A 17,944-nucleotide genomic window follows, 5' to 3' on the forward strand; every position below is an offset into this window, starting at 1 on the left:
ATTTCTTTATATTGCAACTATAATCTGCCTTATACCCCGATAGCACAGGGTAGATCATCTACCTCTAGAATCCTCTAAATACTGCCAAATTTTTACTATTTTTCTTCCTTTTGTTATTAAAAATATCACGCAATGCTAGCAAATATGGCTTATAATGAAATAAATCCTCAAATTTTGTGCAATGTTGAGTAAGAGTTAAAATGATACTTTTAACAGCAATTATTACAGTGTATTCAGCTACATAGATGCATGCAACTTAAGTATGCTAACAAAGGCTAAGAAAAGCGTTATAACTGCCAGCTAGTAAAGAATTCACGTGATAACCTAAAAGTCTATTATATTATTGAATACTACTTGGTGACAAAGTTAGCTCAAAATTAACCACTAGTCTTAGCATTCTCATAAAGGTGAAGAAATGTTCACTAGTTTCATGCTAATTTAATATTACAAGTTTTGAAGATTTTATATGTAGCTAAAATTGATTACAAGAAATTTTACTTTTATGCAGCTACGATATGAACGAATAAATGCTTTCGAGTCACCGCTAGGTGGACATTCAAAGTAGCAAAATTTCTCGCAAGTGGTTACGAAATGTTCCTTTTGTATATAAGTGCAATTTGAAAGACTAGAAGAATGTAAGTATTGCATGTAGTTTGATGCGCTGATGTTATATTATATGTATATATATATATATATATATATATATATGTGTGTGTGTGTGTGTGTGTGTTTCTCTCCTTCTAATATAAATAGTTTCTTCAGCAGTAATTCATTGCAGCGGTGGTCCAACTTAGGCAGTCAATAATTTACAGCATTATATAGTTTAATTTACTAGGCTTAACAATATAGATGTATATATATATATATATATATATAGGGGAAGCCCGGGCAAAGCGGGTACCCCGCCTAAAGCGGGTCACTGTCCTCACACTTTTATGTAAACAATAAGTGTTAATATTTTGATTTGGTGATATTGATACAACAGTTATGAATGTAAATTAGTAGCATTTCGTCAGCAGAGACGTATTCTATAAAAGTCCTGGCAATTAAATCAGTTTTGTTGACGCCGATAAAAATTTTAAAGGTTAGTTTTTTCTAGATCATTTAAAAAGTATTATAATTATTTCTTTATTCTTGATACTATTTCGAACCAGCGTTATTTAGCTTTAAAATAATATTCGAAATTATTGTTTTGGATAATTTTCTTAAAAGTTATAATTATTTAATTAAAACGTGTACTCTCGGGCAAAGCGGGCCGGGCAAAGCGGGTCAAGTAAATTGATAGCTTTTGTTGAATAATTTACAGATGGTGAATAAATACCAAAGGAAAAAACAAATCAGGCGTCTTGGAGTCAAGACATAATGCAAAAGGCAATGGACGAAAGTAAAAAAGTTCTATTAGAACCGCCTCAAGAAAATATAATATAAACTATACTCCACTTTACAAAGATATATCAAAAAAGGGAACTTGTGAAAAAAAGCTCGGTAGATTTCATAGGGTATTCAATGACGCTGAAGAAATTGAATTGTTGAAATATGCGTTGCAAATTACTCTGGTCGAGGATCTTATTTTTGTAATTTTTGCCAAGAATGAAATTAAACTTAGAAACTTCGTTCAATAATATACTTCATGTTAATGTTAATATTCCATTAACTTAAAATTTGATAAAATAATTATAACATAAAGTCAAATATTAAAATTTGTTTTTTTTTTATGTATCTAATAACATTTGTATGGTTTATTATAGCGGTAATCCGCTTTGCCCAAAAGACTGACCCGCTTTAGGCTTACTTATGGGGCAAAACGGGTCAAAAACACTTTTTTTATTTTTCGCATAAACAAAAATTATGAAATTAAATGTTGTTGATTGTTTTATTATACTTTATAGTCAGATAATTACCCTGACTAATGACACCGAGAATGTTTGATTATCAATTAAAAACGCAGTTTTCTTGATCTACAAAGTTTAAGTGGCCCGCTTTCGGCTACCTTCCCCTATATATACGTATACACACAAATATCCCAGATAGCACAAGAGTATCTCTTTAGCATTATAAAATGTATCTATCTTTACGTAGTCAAAATTGTTCTTACAATGCGCGGAAAAGCATGGTAATATTTTGTATACTTTAGAGAAATATATAGTATTCGTATAAAGCAAAGAATACAAGTACACTAATTCTTATACACTTATTGTATTTAAACAAAGTTTCCTATTTTCTCCCTATATTAGTATAAAATCAGTGTACTTGCATTCTTTGCTTTATATGAATACCATATATTTCTCTAAAGTATACAAGATATTACTATGCTTTTTCGCGCATTGTAAGAACAATTTTGACTACGTAAAGATAGATACATTTTATAATACTAAAAGGATGCTCCTGTGCTATCTGGGAAATATATATATATAACGTTGCGTGCTAAATTGGAAGTTACGTTTGCACCTTGAAGAGGCTCCACTCACTGAAAATCCATGAAAAAAGAAGCGTCGATCAATAATGATTATTAATATCGCTTTTTAATGGTAATGGGGATAATATTTTTTCTCATTCTGAGATAACGCATGAAATTTGTACGGTTCGTTGAAGAAACTGGTTTGTCTGGATCCTTTCAGACACCTGATTCGAATCCATCATCCTTTTGTGGATATACCGGGGGATCCCCCAAGACGTATCCACATTGCACAATGGCGCAAGGATACAATTAGGCACGAGTACTCGTGTATATATGGTTAAATGAGAGAGTGGGGGGGGGGGGGGATCCCGTTTCATCCCACCACCAGAAACCTTGTTATTACACGTTAAAACGGCGCCCAGACAAATTGCGCAGCTTAATTATCGCTAAGAGTGGCTAAACAGGGAAGCACACTCGAGATATCCGACTCCTGCTCGACCGTCCAGGGCCACTAAATTTTCGCAAGCCTCGTTCCGCCGAGAAAATTACTTTAATGAGGCAAAACATCTGCTGCTTCGCTGTAATTATTATTAAAGCTGAATGATAAGGCACGCATACATACTCGAATGTCCATCAGAGAAATAAAACGACAGGTTCTCTTCGCTCATTCGCAGTGTCGAGTGGACGTAGTCTCGCGTAATGAGTTTCGAGTTTTTAATTCCTGTGGATTTTCAAGTTGACGTGATTTTTTGATGTCGTCGATGAAGATGTTTTATCTCCTTTGCTATAAATGATAATTAGAAAGTAAATTGTGTGGTTTTTGATCGAACCTTCGATCAAAAAGATACAAAGTATATTGTAGAAATTTGGAGAAATAGAATTTTTACACTCTGGTTAATTAGAAATATTTCATTTACCTAAAAGATTTAACATCATTGAGATCTATCAGCTTTAAAGATGTAGAAAAATCACTTTAAAAAGGAACGAACCTTGCGAATGAATCAATAAAAAGTTGCAAGTTGAAATGTTATTAGGATCGTCTGCAAAGGGACTCGTGATCGAGATATATATCTCATCTCTCCAGTTGGTCGCTAATTTTCGTCCAGACTCTCGGAGCGGGAGGAAACTTTGTGTGCGATCTGGAGTACGGGGTTAAACGGGCAAAAGTATGCTGGTAATAGGGGGGGGAGAGCAATAAACACGTTGGGTGGCAAAGTAAATAAGACAAAGTCTCTCAATGAACGTGACAAATACGTCATTAGCGTGGCGGCTCTCGGCCGGTTTCTCAGCTTTTTCCGAGCCAGCCGGAAATGCCAAGCGTGCGTGCGCGCGCGCGCGAGAGAGGAGCCCGTGAAAAACCGATCCAATCTATTCTCGAGATTGATTTTATCGGCCGGATCGAGATACTGGACGGTCGAGGATGAGGATTCTCTCTTCTCGGTTCTCACTGGCGTGCCGCCGGCCAGTCTCTCGTTTCGATTAAAAGTCGACTGGACTCCTCTTATCGCTCTAACCCGCGCACCGCTAACTCGTCGATTTATCTCGTTAAAACGATTTTTCCCGCCAATTTGTGGCCAAGAAACTTTTCACCAATCGCATCACTTTTAACGATTTTCCCATTAGCGCAGACTGTATCGGAGGCCACGCCCCTTTTTGAATTTTTTTCGACCTAACCTGAATCGACGAGGAGAAGTATCACGAGGATCCCTCGCTGGAATCGAAAATTTAGTTGGTAAGCAGAAAAATCGTCGATTGGGTGTGAAAAAACGAGCGGAAAGAGCGAGGGGTGGGGGTAAGTGCACCGTCGCACAGTTCCATTTTTGCACGTACGTACGCGCCATTGGAATTTCTCTACTGTAATTATTGACGTACCTCGCGCGCGTTTTCCGGGTTCAACGGAGGTCGATCGATCGTCGATCGATTTGGTGGCAGGAAAATTCCTGAATCGTGGCAATGTGTCGTATTGGTGGCTGGGACGTTCCTGGCACTGTTCGCTGCATCCTGGCCACGATCCCTCCGGGAAAAGTGGATTTTATTTTTTTTAATGATGGGGAAGCGTTGGTCGGCCAGACTATGGAAAGGCCAGGTCGCGTTAAGCTGGGTCAGGTCAGGTCGGGTTAGGTTATAATTCGCGTCTAGCCGGGCTAATTGCGAGACGAGCAAGAAACGTCTAGCCCCTACCATTTGGAATCAAGTTTCTACGCGTTTCCACTCGTTTTCCTTCATCACACACTCCCGACAATCATCGTAAAATTCTATCCGCCAGTTTCAACGCGTTTCCCACTCGTTTTCCTTCATCCCAGACTCCGCCAATCATCATAAAACTCTATCTTCGCATTCCCAGCTATAAAATCAATTCGTTTCGAAGCTTCCCTCTTCGGGTGTTCTCCTGCCGATCCATGCTTGTTGCGACAATCCTCTGGAAAGCCAAATCCAGTGGGAAAGTCGACTGGAAAATTGTCGCAGAATTTTCAGCAGGAAAATTGAGGATTTTATGAAGGTAGGGCATGAGTAATACTGTTGGAAAAAATGTATACGAAGGAAAATAGGACTTCGGGGAAGAAGGTGCAACGTTTCTGGAAGCGAAATGAGTAATCTCATCGTAGACCGGTTCGATCTGAATCATCGCCTGCGCATTTCTAGTCGACTTCGCGTGGGAAGAATCCTTCCCCCCCCTCCCCCAGACCGGTACCTGTCGCAAAATTCCTCGAGGAACCTCTCTGACTCGCATGAAAAATTCACAAGCATTTTCCTTGGTAATTTTTCGGGAAATTCTTGGAAATGTGAAAACGATTGAACAATTTTTAATACAAAGTTTGCCGTTATTGCAATTTTTTTCAATCATTTGTTTTTTTGGTTCTCGAACGCAGTGTCTCTCGTATTTTTGCAGATTTTCGCAAATTTCTCTTCATTGATACAAGCTCGAATGACTATAATCTTATACTCGACTCCGTTGACTCGAACAGTTGAACCTTTTAATTGGTCGTCGCTCGCTCTCATCGTATAGGATCGCAAATCTTCCCGCGATTCCACCATATTTTATATCGACACTTATATGCTCCTGATCGAATCCGAAATCCAAATGATAGACGATTTTCCGGTAATAATGATATTTGGAAAATCTCTTGGAAATCTGTCGCAATATTCGTGGAAAAGGGAGAAAAATGATGAAACTCGTGGAATTTGGAGAATATTTGACCTTGGAAGAAAGCGCTTGGTCTCGGAATTCCTGGAAAAATCCTTGACCCCGTTAGGGATCGAGTTGCACAATTTTCCGAAATCGCTGAGAGGTTGGTTTTTTTGTCTAGTTTTAATTTTATCGTCGAATGCGAAACGTCGGGCTTGGATCGAGTCGATCAAAGCCGATGCTTTGAGAATTTATCCCGAAACGGGTAATATTCGTGTCAGGGACGTTCCGCGAGGATTGTTTATTCCATTATAGTCGCATATCGGCGTAATAAAACTTGCATAATCCGCTTATTACCGATTATCCACCGATCCACACCTAGAATCGCCCCTGGCTCTTCGTCCAACTCTCGATTGGTCGGAAAAGTCTACTCCCCCTCGTTTCCCATCCAAAAAAAACATATATATATATATATATATATATGTACATTGTGAAAAAGTAGGACGAGAAACGTATGAAAAGCAGGAAATGGACGTGAAAATAAGTCATTGCACAATTGCATCGAGGCGAGATGCAACATTAATTGCGTCAAAGATTTATTGACGTTTTATCTTTCGCCCATTGTCATGCTCATGAATAATAATTATATTATAATAATAACAATAACAATTGTGCGAGAGAAATATTAATGCCAAGGATGTCGCGATGCCGGCACGATTAATCGACGATAGATTAAGGTGGCCAGCTCGTACAGTGGAACAGAGGAAAAGGATAATCGAGTTGGTGTAAAAAAAAGAAAAGATGATGATTCGGTGGCAGAAAATTATTTTCAATGACTGTACAATGTCGATTATCCGATTGCCCACGGTGATATATCATTCGAATACCGAGGGGTCAAACAAAAAAATGAAGAAAATCGTAGGCCGAGCAGTTTCCATCCCACTTAAATGGGGAATCTTATCGCTTTGTAGTTTCTGCACCTCGAGAGACTCATCCAGCCTCTTTATTCCCACCACGATCGTTATCATCCAATCCACGCTCTTTATCCCCCACTTTTTACCTATTCTTCACTTTATAGATCCGTTCCATTCGGCTCGAAGGTCGCTGAATGCAAAAATCTATTTTACAACACCTAATAAAGTCGTAAAGTTTAATAACGTTTAATCGGATTTTTAAATCTTGAATTATATTCTTATTTACATCGCAATTACTCTTCTGGTTGAATTACGAATAAAAATAAACGCGTGGAAACTGTAAAATATAAGGTGGGGGTTTATTGGAAAGATCGCGTTTCGATGGGATTTTATTCAGGTTAATTTATCCGAGCGCTTTTATTCGTAGTTGGCGGGTCAGCAGCGGCGTGCTCCGATTGGTCGGGTGGGGCGGACGCTAATTGGTCGTTGCGCGGCGAATCGCAGGGCTATAAGCTCCGCGCGGCGCCGCACAGCGCACTGGTCAGTTGGCGCGCGCAGCTTCGCCTGGCAACACGTACAAATGTGTTTTTCCTCCGACTCCTTCACCACTGCTGCTTCGAAAGAATTTCACTAGAGTTTCGAAAATCTCTTCGCTTGCCATCAAGCATGAGGTCGTGCAACTCGAAAAAACTCAGTGAACGCGATCCACTGTTTTGTGTTTGACAACAAAAAAAACTTGTTTGTTTTTGTGCGAGGCTCGTCCAGCGTTCCCTTTCTTTGTTTACCACACGACAGAAAGAGACGGAGTGCGCGAAATTTTTGTGCATTTCGCGTGGCGGGAACGAGTTTTTCGTGGATTTGCAATGACGATGGTTGTAAATAAAATCAACATGTCGTCGTATTCCACTCCACGGCGTAATTTCTTCTCGGGACTGCACAGCAAGGTAAGACATTTTTTTTTCTTCTCCTTCTCCTTTCTTTCCAGAAAATTCTATTCCTCCTGAGAACCATTTTTCCTAGCTGTCAGTGCTACATACGAAGAAGGACGAATTCTAACCTCCTTATCGCGTAGTGAAATCGAAGTTGCGCTGTTTTTACAATCGCTTTATTATCGCTTTTAATTAGACACGGGAACCTCCGTGGTTCCATGCGATGGTAATTACTGGAATTCCAGAGCTTGCTTTTTTTAACGAGGCTCGCTGAAAAATCAAGATTCGTTTCCGGGATCGACGGACCAGGATTTGCATCTGCGATAAAAGTGAATTTCACTTTCTGGATACCAGCCAGATCACGATATGATGCGAGTGTTGTTGTGCAACTTTTGCTTCTCCTCATTTTTTCACCTTTCGATTTGAAGTTTCGTGCGTTACATGAACGCAAATTCCTCGTGCGAGAAAGATCCATTTAAAAACCGATGGATTCTCCAGCGATTTGTCCTTGGATTCGAAGAATCTACAGTTTGCTCAATCGCTGAAATATCATCGATTGGTCGTTCCTTGCATGTGCAAGAAACGTCTTGTCGATTTTGGGTCCACTTTGACTCTCGAGAGGACGCAGTTTAGAATTTAGGTCTTGGCGTATATTTAGACGTTGTTTCCACGTAGGAAATCGCCTCTCTCACTGGCAACAGCCATTCTCTCATTAGCAAAACTCTATACCTCCTCTATATTTATTTTCCTACCATTAATTCATCCTGTCCTCACTGTGTGACCAAGGATAAAACATTTTCCAATGTTTATCCAAACGCTTTGATTAACGTTATTAACGTCAATTACGAAAGGTGTTCATTGGTGAGCTTGAGGACAATTGGTTGGATGTTATAGGATCTATATATATATATATATATATATATGTATAGAGAAAGAGATAAAGATATAGGAGTGGTGGAATTATTGAATAATAAAACGAGACTCGTGCTACGGCATTGTTTTCACCAGACGGATGTTTCGTGTCTGACCCAGGATGAATATTGACATTAACGTGGCCGATGAAAAGCGTAAAGTGTCTTATTCATTCTCACCCTGTGGTCGGTGCGAAGAACTCTGGAAAAACAATGATATCAACAAAGGGAAAATTCACATTCGTTCATTCCGTACCGGATGTGCCTAATCTGCGCTTATCCGCGCGCCAAGAGACAATTGGGAGACTCTCCGGAGCCTTAATTATCCAACGGACGAGTCTCCACGATTGTTTCAACATTTTCGTCGCTCGTGCGAGGCTCGAGAGACGACTCTCGCCTCGCAAGAGTGGCAGCGATTAATTTCCACGTTAATCGATGGAACGCCGCGGGCCCGCAAATTCAACCGATTCAAAGACGAGGAACAAGGAATCTTTCCAATCGGTTTGCGGGCTCCGTAGGTAAAAATAAGTCGATTGGCAAATGAGGAAGACCGAAATAACCGAGCAGACGGACGAACGAGGCTAGGAATCCACGGCTTAAGTTCAATCAACGATTTCCTCTATAAATCCTCATCAGACGCTGACCAAAGCCAGCGCGATTCGAGCTTGAGGAACGTAATTAACCACTCTTTCTTTCTGCTCGAGTCCTCCCCCCCCCCCCCCCCTCCCACAACAGTCGATGGAGAACCTCGGTGATGCTTGTAGTCACTCTGAATTCTCCGGATTTCACTGTTACTTCATTCCTCCGTGAGCCTCTCGCTCGTTAATTTATTAAACTCTTCGTTGAACCAGTTATGAATTTTTTATCGTCCAGTTTTCACGATGGAATTTCGAGTGGTGTGAAGTGGCTCTGTAAGAGTCGAGGGGTCTCCAGGCATGCGAGCAACTGAAAATATCCAAATGGTCGAGCGCTTGCGGGGCTTAGGATTGGAGCTCCGATACGAGCTTGCTATATTCTCGAGCCTCGTATAATTTACGAGTGTAAATGCGCTTTTTGCCACTTTTAATTGGACCCTAACCTTTATCCCGTTATACGCTCGCCACGTTGGATATTTTCCGAACGACCTCCGATAACAACCAGCGTTGCGAAAATTCTCGCTTTCCGGTGCCATTTCTCGTCTCAACGCTGATGGAATTCCTGCAAAAAGCTCCAGAGCCAATTGCGTTGGATCGGGCTGGTGCCTTTCTAGAGGAGGTTTTTTTTTCTTTTTTCTTTTTTCTTTTTTTTTTAGAGGAATTCTATCGAGAGATGAGTTTTTGGCGAGTGCACCGAGAGTAAGACGTTTCGAGCAATGAACAATTTTTCGTTGCAACAGTTGAGAAAACCCGTTGACGCGATGATTTTGTTCGTTATGAGGAAACATTTTCCTCATTTTAGAGGTGAGAGTTAATTTTTCTAATAGTGCGAAATAGTTAAGGAAGCAAAGTTGGTGTGATTAAAGTGCGTCAGAGTTATCGGGATTGGCGCCAGATGGAAGGAGAAGAGGACTCTTGGTGAAAAATTCTCGAGAGGCTCGTATTTGTATATCGTTAAGCTTATATTAACCGGCTACCCGATAATTGCTCGTTATCGACGATCCGTAGGCGTCTAATCCAAACACACGGCGCCAACTTCGAGCCTGTGGAACGTTGTGTGTGTGTGTGTGTGTGTGTGTGTGTGTGTGTGTGTGTGTGTGTGTGTGTTTGAATCCTTAAGGATCAAGTTCTGGAATACCAACTCTCCCGAAAGTTATCGTACACCTCGTAAAAATTGCCCTTGACCTTTCCTACAACAAAGTTTGCAATTTTTTCACGTAAATTTAACACGTATTACGTAACGTGATACGTGCAAACTGCAACTTTGTCATTGGCACGTATGTAGTTTACGGGCAGAAACTGGTAACGTCACGACTTTGTATTTTGATTCATCATTACTCTTTTTTCCTTTTTACACAAGAATGTTAATGATTAGATATAAGATAGCGTGGTAATTTTTAAGTGTTTTTTTTTTTTTATGAAAAAAAGAGCTATGTTTTTTTTGCTGTACTGGAGCAATTAAGTGATAAAAGACGTGCATATACAGGGTGTACCACTTAAAATGACCCAGACCGTGGGAACAAAATTCTGTTTATCTTTGCAACTGTAAGAGATATCATGTTATTGCATAAGACCTTTTTCAAAGCAGACCAAAAAATGCTTCAAAAAGATATCATAAAGAATTGTTAAAAACACTCGCAGTCACAAAGATAAACAGATTTTTATTCACTGTTTAGATCATTTCAAGTAACACAACTCCTGCACACGTTTTCTCATTATAAGAAAAAATTCAATAAAGGGCAAAGAATAAAAATTAAGAAACCTATCCATCATTAACACGTGTACAAAATTTGTTTAAAAAACCTTCGCAAGGCTTTCGAGTATTTGACAAACAATCCTGATGAACACGATGAACGAGCCCCATTCAACACTCGTGAATTTGACACGTAACACTCTAAATCTCGAAACTGGGTCATTATTAATTTTCACGCGTTTGGTCACGCGTGGGAATGGCAATCGTTCGAGAAATTCGGTTCTCTGCGCGAGAGAAGAGTGTCTCGTTGAAACGAGGGGAAGATAAAGGAGGAGAGAGATCGTTGATCGCGCTGACGACTGGAATTCCTGCGTGACTCATCCGGCATTCGCCAAGGGTTCCAGTGGTACGAGAACCCCGGACTCCTCCTCCCCCCTCCTAACCCTCTTTCCTCCCGTACATTTTTATGCAGGAGCGTGCCACTCAATGACTCAACCGAATTTCTTCAAACACCTCTCGTTCCGCCCAGAAATTCAGTTTGTAGGCCAACAACTCACATCGGCGAAAATTTCGCGAAGCGACCGAGCATGTCGCTGAATTCCGGGAATCTCGTAGATGTCGCCTAATTGTCCGTCCAACCCCCACCTCTCCGATCGAGTAGAACGGACAATTATGGAGAACCGAGATTCCATTTTTAGGAATTTCGCGTCACAGCGATGCGATCGCCGAGTTCTTTCCTGGAAGGTGGAGAGGAGGCACGCTCGAGTGCGCCTAGCATGAATGAACACGAACCGTCGGATGAATGAACGAATCGTGAATCATTCCAGCAGGAAGTTCAAGGTCGTTCGCATTACGATACCGCAGTCTCTTGTGTCTGCATTGTGCGTTATCAAATATCCGCGCGTTATGTGTCTGATGAATCATTCACCCCCTCCCCTCCCCCCTCTCTTAACTCAATCAACCTTCCCCATTACATCTCGAAACATCTGTTTTTATTTTCGCCTTACAACCTTTCCTCTCGTTTGTTCCTCCTATCGTCACTATATGCATGTAACAATCACCACCATTCTTTCCCTCGTTCATCCTGCATAATACACGATGAATATCGATGAATATCTCCTGTAAATGGTTGCTCGTAATATTTACCGACGTAATACAATTTTCAACAATTTATCTCGGTAGATTTTCTCACGTAACGCTAAAAGTCACACGTTCGCTTATTCACTTGTTAACGAGTGAATGAATTTAGCGTGATTCACTCTCCTTATCAGTTTCTTCGAGATAGTCGATACACAGCGCTGGTTTATTTATAGTCTTCCCCTCTAGGAATTCGCGTGACTGAGTTATCCAACTCGTTTCCTGATTTAGTCTCGTCGAATTATTCTCGATAGGCTAAGAGAGATCTCTCCCGTAACGAGACTCGTCCTTTTGCACCCCGAGTAGTCTCTCTCTCTCTCTCTCTCTCTCTCTCTCTGAAAATAAACATGGCGACTGTTTCGGGGCCAATCCGTTAATCCCGTCCTGCGATCGAAGAGCATCCATTTTTAGATTCGCAAAGGGGCAACGCCAGAACGCTCTCTCGGTGGCTTAAAATTAACCCTGGCTCGTTAAATAAAAAAAATACCCTTCGCTTCGAAACCCTCGTCGGCACTCGAATTACTCGGCGAGTTTCGAGTTCTTCGCGAAATTCGAGAAAATTTCACACAGGTTTTTGTCCAATCTTAATCATCCTTAGTCGATCCAAAATTCGAACGAATCACCGAGGGAGTGAGGAATATTCATTCGACGAATTGAGTGCGCGAGTAGCGAATATTCATCCCATCAGGTTCATTCGAGAACTCGAATGAATTAGCAAATCAACAACCGAATAATTATTCGTCAAATTAACCCGAAATTTCACCAAAAAATAATCAAACGAGTTTCGAATAACCATTGGATAGAGTTCGAGCGAAACTCCGAGAAATTCGAGTGCTCGATAAGAAATGTAAACAAATGAGTTTCGGAGATAAAGCATCGAGTTCGAAAAATCACTTGACTCAGAGTAAATAGACAGCTGCGGAGTTAATTGGGAGTTGACAAAAAACGAAGCACGAGAGAGAGAGAGAGAGAGAGAGAGAGAGAGAGAGAGAGAGAGTGGATAATCTTTTGTATGTTGCCTGATACGGATGGACGGATCGACATTAGCGATAATGAAAGTCGATTAATCACGATTTCCAGGAATCCGATAGATATTGCTATTCAATTTTTCTCTCTTATGTCACTCCGCGCCGAGGCGCCTTTGCCTTATTAAGTCCGAGATTGCTCGTTCATCGGCTGACCGAGCTATGTAAAAACCGGCAACCACTGGAGATCATTCAGCTTGGGGAATGACGTCAAACCTAGTACTACAAGACTCTAATTTAACAAATTACGATCCATCGAGTTCCAGCTAACGGAAACAGGAAAAAAAAACTATTGAATTTTCTATACTGGGAGAATTAACATTTAACGAATATGCATATGTTTGCCTGTGTATCATTATAAATATAATTTAAACCAAGGAGTATACAATATTGATGATTATAATCAGTAATGTGATGGATAATTGCATGTTTATTATATATATATGTATAATAATTGATAAATAAAAGTGGTAAATTGGTAGAGTGGAGAGTTGGCTCTGTGCAAACGAGGAAAGGATAAGATTCTGTGTGTTTACGTTCTAGAAAGATACTCCCCCCCCCCCCCCCCCACTCCCAAACAGGTGTGAATCATCGTTTTCAAGGAAGAAGTCGTTGGTAGTCGTAAGGCTGATTAACCGTCAATTGGGCTCCTCCAGACTGACTCCCCCCTCCACTTTTCCACCGGGCTGACTCGTCAGCAGCTGATCGCCCGCCACCTACGCTGATAACGTTTCTCAACTTCGCGTTAAGACGCCGGCATCGACGTTTCTCGTGCCAGTCACGCGGTTCTCTTCGCGCCACGCGAATCATCCGGGACCAGTTTTTCTCAATCCCCCACCCTGCGGTCGGATCCGTGTTCCTTTAAAGCGCCGACCGAGCTTTTTATCCACGAGCAACGTCAGTGCTCGGACCGAGTGTCTCGAAAAACGTATTTCGATGTGGTTATTCAACGTCTATTTTATATACTGCCCTGAATGATTCGTGTAAATAAATTTTTTTTTATCAATTTAAAGAGTGGCTGTTCTGTTTTTTTAGATGATTTCACTTTCAGTGACAATCTTTTGGAAAATCTTATTCCAATGATTGATATATGGTATAGTATCGAATGAGAAACGTTTAAATAATTTCTTTTCTCGATATAATTATACTATTACAGTGATAATAGCCTTCTGAAAATGGCTCGATTTTCCTATCTCCCCCTTTTTGCTAATTTGCCCTTAACTCGCTCATTTTCATTCCAAAGATGCATGTAAGTTCTTGGAAACCACGTGACTAGGTGAACAAGCGGGCTCGTGCCGGAAGTGAACCAGTCGTTTCCGCTTTCGTATACAAATTATGAAATAAAATTGCAAAAAAAAAATGGCACAAATTAATTTCTCGTTCTTTCTCACTCGGTAATTTTTCGCGATACAGCAGAAAAAATCGAGCTTCCATTTAAAATTGCAACTTGCCAATTTTCTGCCATGAGAGTAACAATTGTTTAAACAGCTGACTATTACCATTCGAGACACTGGGTTTTTAGCTAAACGGAAAATCCACAAGCTTTCGCGCGGACAGGATGTTATTTTCCAACGAGATACGGTGGATTTGTTGCAAAGAAAAAGAAAATGTTTGTTTACAAATCATAAATGACTCGAAAAAACCGGAAGTTGTCACTGATAGCGTTATCTCCGCGAAAACTGCAGCCTCGAGCCTGATAAGGTTTCATAACCCATTGACGAGTTAAAAATATTAGTGTTTTGCTTTTTTCTTTAAAGCCGGCCACGTCTGGCAAGAAAAAGTCGCGTGGGAGTTTGTTTGGAATCCAATTGTGATTGTTCCGCAAATTAAACAAAAACAAACTCACATGTACGAAGCTGGATAATCAATTTACTGCTTTCCATTGTAATTTACAAAAAAAGAAGAAAAAACAAATGGAATGATTCATCAATGAAACAATTCGAGTTAATATTGGACGAAACGTTGTTTGTTTTGCTAAATACAGAAAGTGGAGGAGAGAATAGTGCGTTTGCTACGCGAATAGTCAACTACTCGGAAGGATCGTTGTTGTCATAACGAGGTACGAATTTCAAGTACCGATGAGCGTCGATCGAGGATTAAACATGCTGCACAAGCACAAGCATTGCGATAGAATCCCAAAAACTTGGATGCTGAGGAATAGAGGATCTTATTTAAAATCTGTAAGTTCGTATTTTTATTGCGCAATTAACAAATGGCCTTTTTTTTGTCCGGAATAATTGTTTTTATACCATAATGAAGTACGATGGCGCTGAAGCTGGCAGAAAGTTTGCCAGCAGAAAGCTTCGCGTCGTGTAACATGGACTCGAGCGCCAACACTTCAGAGGGAAGAAAGATCAGATGCGTTTAATTATTTTGGCTGAAATTTATCGACAGACAAAAATAATTATAGGCATTTTCAACTGCATATTCTTATCCAGAATTAAATAACGAAGAGGATGGTACTACTTTCATCGAGGAGCTCGACTCGCGTAATAGTTTTTCTTAACAAAAAATGACGGAAAGTTATAGCGAAAAGTCTAAAGAGTATGAAAATACGATTTGGTTATTTCATTTCAACATTCTTCGTCAATAATAACTATTACGCGAGTCGAGCTCCCCGATGAAAGTAGTACCATTTTCTTCGTTATTTAATTCTGCATAAGAATATGCAGTTGAAAGAAATTTTTTAAATTTCCTGCTATGTGCAACTCTTGACCGAAAGGTGGAAAACGTCAATTTTCCATGTTCATGTTGGCATAATTTGTCCAAAAAATCTATTACAGGAATCTAGCTCCCTGATGAAATTAGTACCATTCTCTTCGTGATTTAATTCTGCATAAGAATATGCAGTTGAAAATGCCTATAATTATTTTTGTCTGTCAATAAATTTCAGCCAAAATAATTAAACGCATCTGATCTTTCTTCCCTCTGAAGTTGACGCTCGAGAGTCCATGTTACACGACGCGAAGCTTTCTGCTGGCAAACTTTCTGCCAGCTTCAGCGCCATCGAAGTACGAGCTTTAATTAGAGAATAAACGTTGATGAAGGAATAAACATGCTGTGTAAGCATAAGTATTGCGATAGAACGCACAAAACGCCAATGTTGAGGTACGAATAAGGATCAGATTGAAAATATTCCCAAGTTAATATTTTTATTGCAAAATTGGCAAATTTTGTTTTTTAACCTGGAATGATCATTGCGGCTGTACATAACGGTGTGCGAATTTTAATTAACGAATTAACATTTGCGAGGCATTGAACGAGCTACACAAACATTTCGATGAAATTCGGAAAATTTAAAATGTCGAGGATTAAAGGATTTTTTCTCAAATCCACGTGAGTTATTATTATTATCGTACACAATTGCCAATTTTTGTTCCCCCCCCCCCCCCCCCCAATGGGAACGCTGAAGAAAGTATAGAGTTTCGCGGTGGCGAGGTACTAGTCATCATGTTGGAGAACTTGACCTAGAGTCTCGCGCTACACGCATCCAAAACACGCGACAGCCACGCGAGGAGCGATGACGTCACTTGATTGTAGCGGAAAGTGACGCCGGATCTGTGATTGGCCGCCCACGAGTGCAGCGTCATCAGTGACGTTTCACCCAGCGTCGAATTCCATCGATAAAAATATTCCAGCTCGCGATTCAACCTACTCCAATTTTACTGTGCTTTGACAGTCGAGTCGAAAGCCTCAGAGAGGAAGGCGGCACACGAAGAAACTGATTCGAATACTCGAGGATGACCCTATACTGCGTGGTTGCGCGCGATCCCACTTCGAAATTCGATTTATCGTAATTCAACGTCGGGTTTCTGCGTCGAGTGGACTTTAAACACACGTGTGGCAATCTATAACGTCACAGGGACTTCGGAGACCTTCCGCTTTGTGTCTGTCTGGCGACCGAAAGAAACGCCCACAGATGTCTGATGTGAAGCGCTCGTCCAAACGCAACACACATCCGAAACAATCGCTGGAAATTCCCGTGTTATGAGAAAAATTACAATTCACCGTTCGTCGTGGTAATTTCGCTACTCGAACTCGCTCGAATGCAAAGTGGAAAAGGGATTCTTAAACTCGGCTCGTTCCTGCGAAAATTTCGGTCTTTTCCAGTTGTTTTGGTAAAGTCTGGAATAGTTTAAAAACGTTCTGTTGATATTACATTGTATCTCTGCGAAACGCTTGTCCAAACGAAACACTCCCAAAACAATCGTTGGAACTCTCGCGTAACAACAAAACAAGAGATTTCACACTGTTCATCACGGGGTACTCGAAAACCTCGAATTCATCCAATAAATGAACACGAGTGATTTAATTGAATCTTTTTTAACGAGAGCTTAGCCTCAGTATTTTTAAGCAATGCGATAAAAAGGTTGAAAAAGTCTTCGCACTCCCAAAGCGATAACTCATCCAAAAAGTAAATACGAATGAATTAAACTGAAATTCTTTTCCGAGAAAAGAACTTATTATCATTTCTGCTTGCCATTTAGTAACGCGAATGAAAGCTAGAAAAAATCTTTACATTCCCAAAGCGATAATTCATCCAAAAAGTAAATACGAATGAATTAAATTGAATTGTTTTTTAAGAAAAGAGCTTAGTCTCTCTTCTTACCGTACGTAACAACACGGCAGAAAGAAGCCAAAAAAATTCTTTGCACTCCAAAAGCGAGAATTCATCGAATTCATCCAAAAAGTAAACACTGATGAATTAAATTGAATTCTTTTCTGAGAAGAGCTTAGCCTTTCTCGGTACTGTTTGGTATAGCGAAAAAAAATATGGAAAGAAATCTCCTGGCACATAATTAATGGATTGGACAGAAAACTTGAAATTCTTTTGTGCATAGTTCCAAGAAATCGTACAGCCGAATATACGCGTTAGTCATTATATATAATCAGTTTTTTCGTCGTGGGGAGGGGTTGGGGGGGGTAACGTAGAGCGATACATTCCAAGTAAAAACAAAAGCGTCTTCCGCGAATTGACAGAAATGCGACAAGCATTTTTCTATAATCGTTTCTGTATAATTGTGTTTGTTTTGACTTTTTCTCTCTCTCTCTCTCTCTCTCTCTCTCTCTCGGCTCGCTGCATTCTTTGACACGCGAGAATTCCAGACGCCGCTACAAAGCGAGTGAATTTTGAAAGGAAAAATTGAGGCTTTGTTGTCGACTGGGATAATTTAA

General features: G+C 40.3%; 1 protein-coding gene across 5 annotated transcripts in view; it reads left to right on the top strand.

The window, feature by feature from the left end:
* Positions 1-17,944, top strand: part of Sarm (sterile alpha and armadillo motif) — a 50,619-nt gene that overhangs the window by 16,761 nt on the left and 15,914 nt on the right. For 2 of the 5 annotated variants that reach the window (XM_066735184.1, XM_066735181.1), the window contains exon 1: positions 6,980-7,383. The exons of 2 other annotated variants lie outside the window; for them this stretch is intronic. Coding sequence is in view for 2 of the 3 variants with exons in the window: in XM_066735181.1 (XP_066591278.1) it covers positions 7,303-7,383 (81 nt within the window). In the remaining variant the exon portion in view is untranslated. Of the gene's footprint in view, positions 1-6,979; positions 7,384-13,595; positions 13,753-14,526; positions 14,950-17,944 lie in introns of those variants that run through there. One more of the 5 variants, XM_066735179.1, reaches the window with a different exon arrangement.

The sequence above is a fragment of the Prorops nasuta genome, unplaced genomic scaffold (genome assembly GCF_024137725.1).
Source record: "Prorops nasuta isolate Cenicafe-Biocafe unplaced genomic scaffold, Cenicafe_Pnas_1.2 PNAS00014, whole genome shotgun sequence".
Taxonomy (NCBI): Eukaryota; Metazoa; Arthropoda; class Insecta; order Hymenoptera; family Bethylidae; genus Prorops; species Prorops nasuta.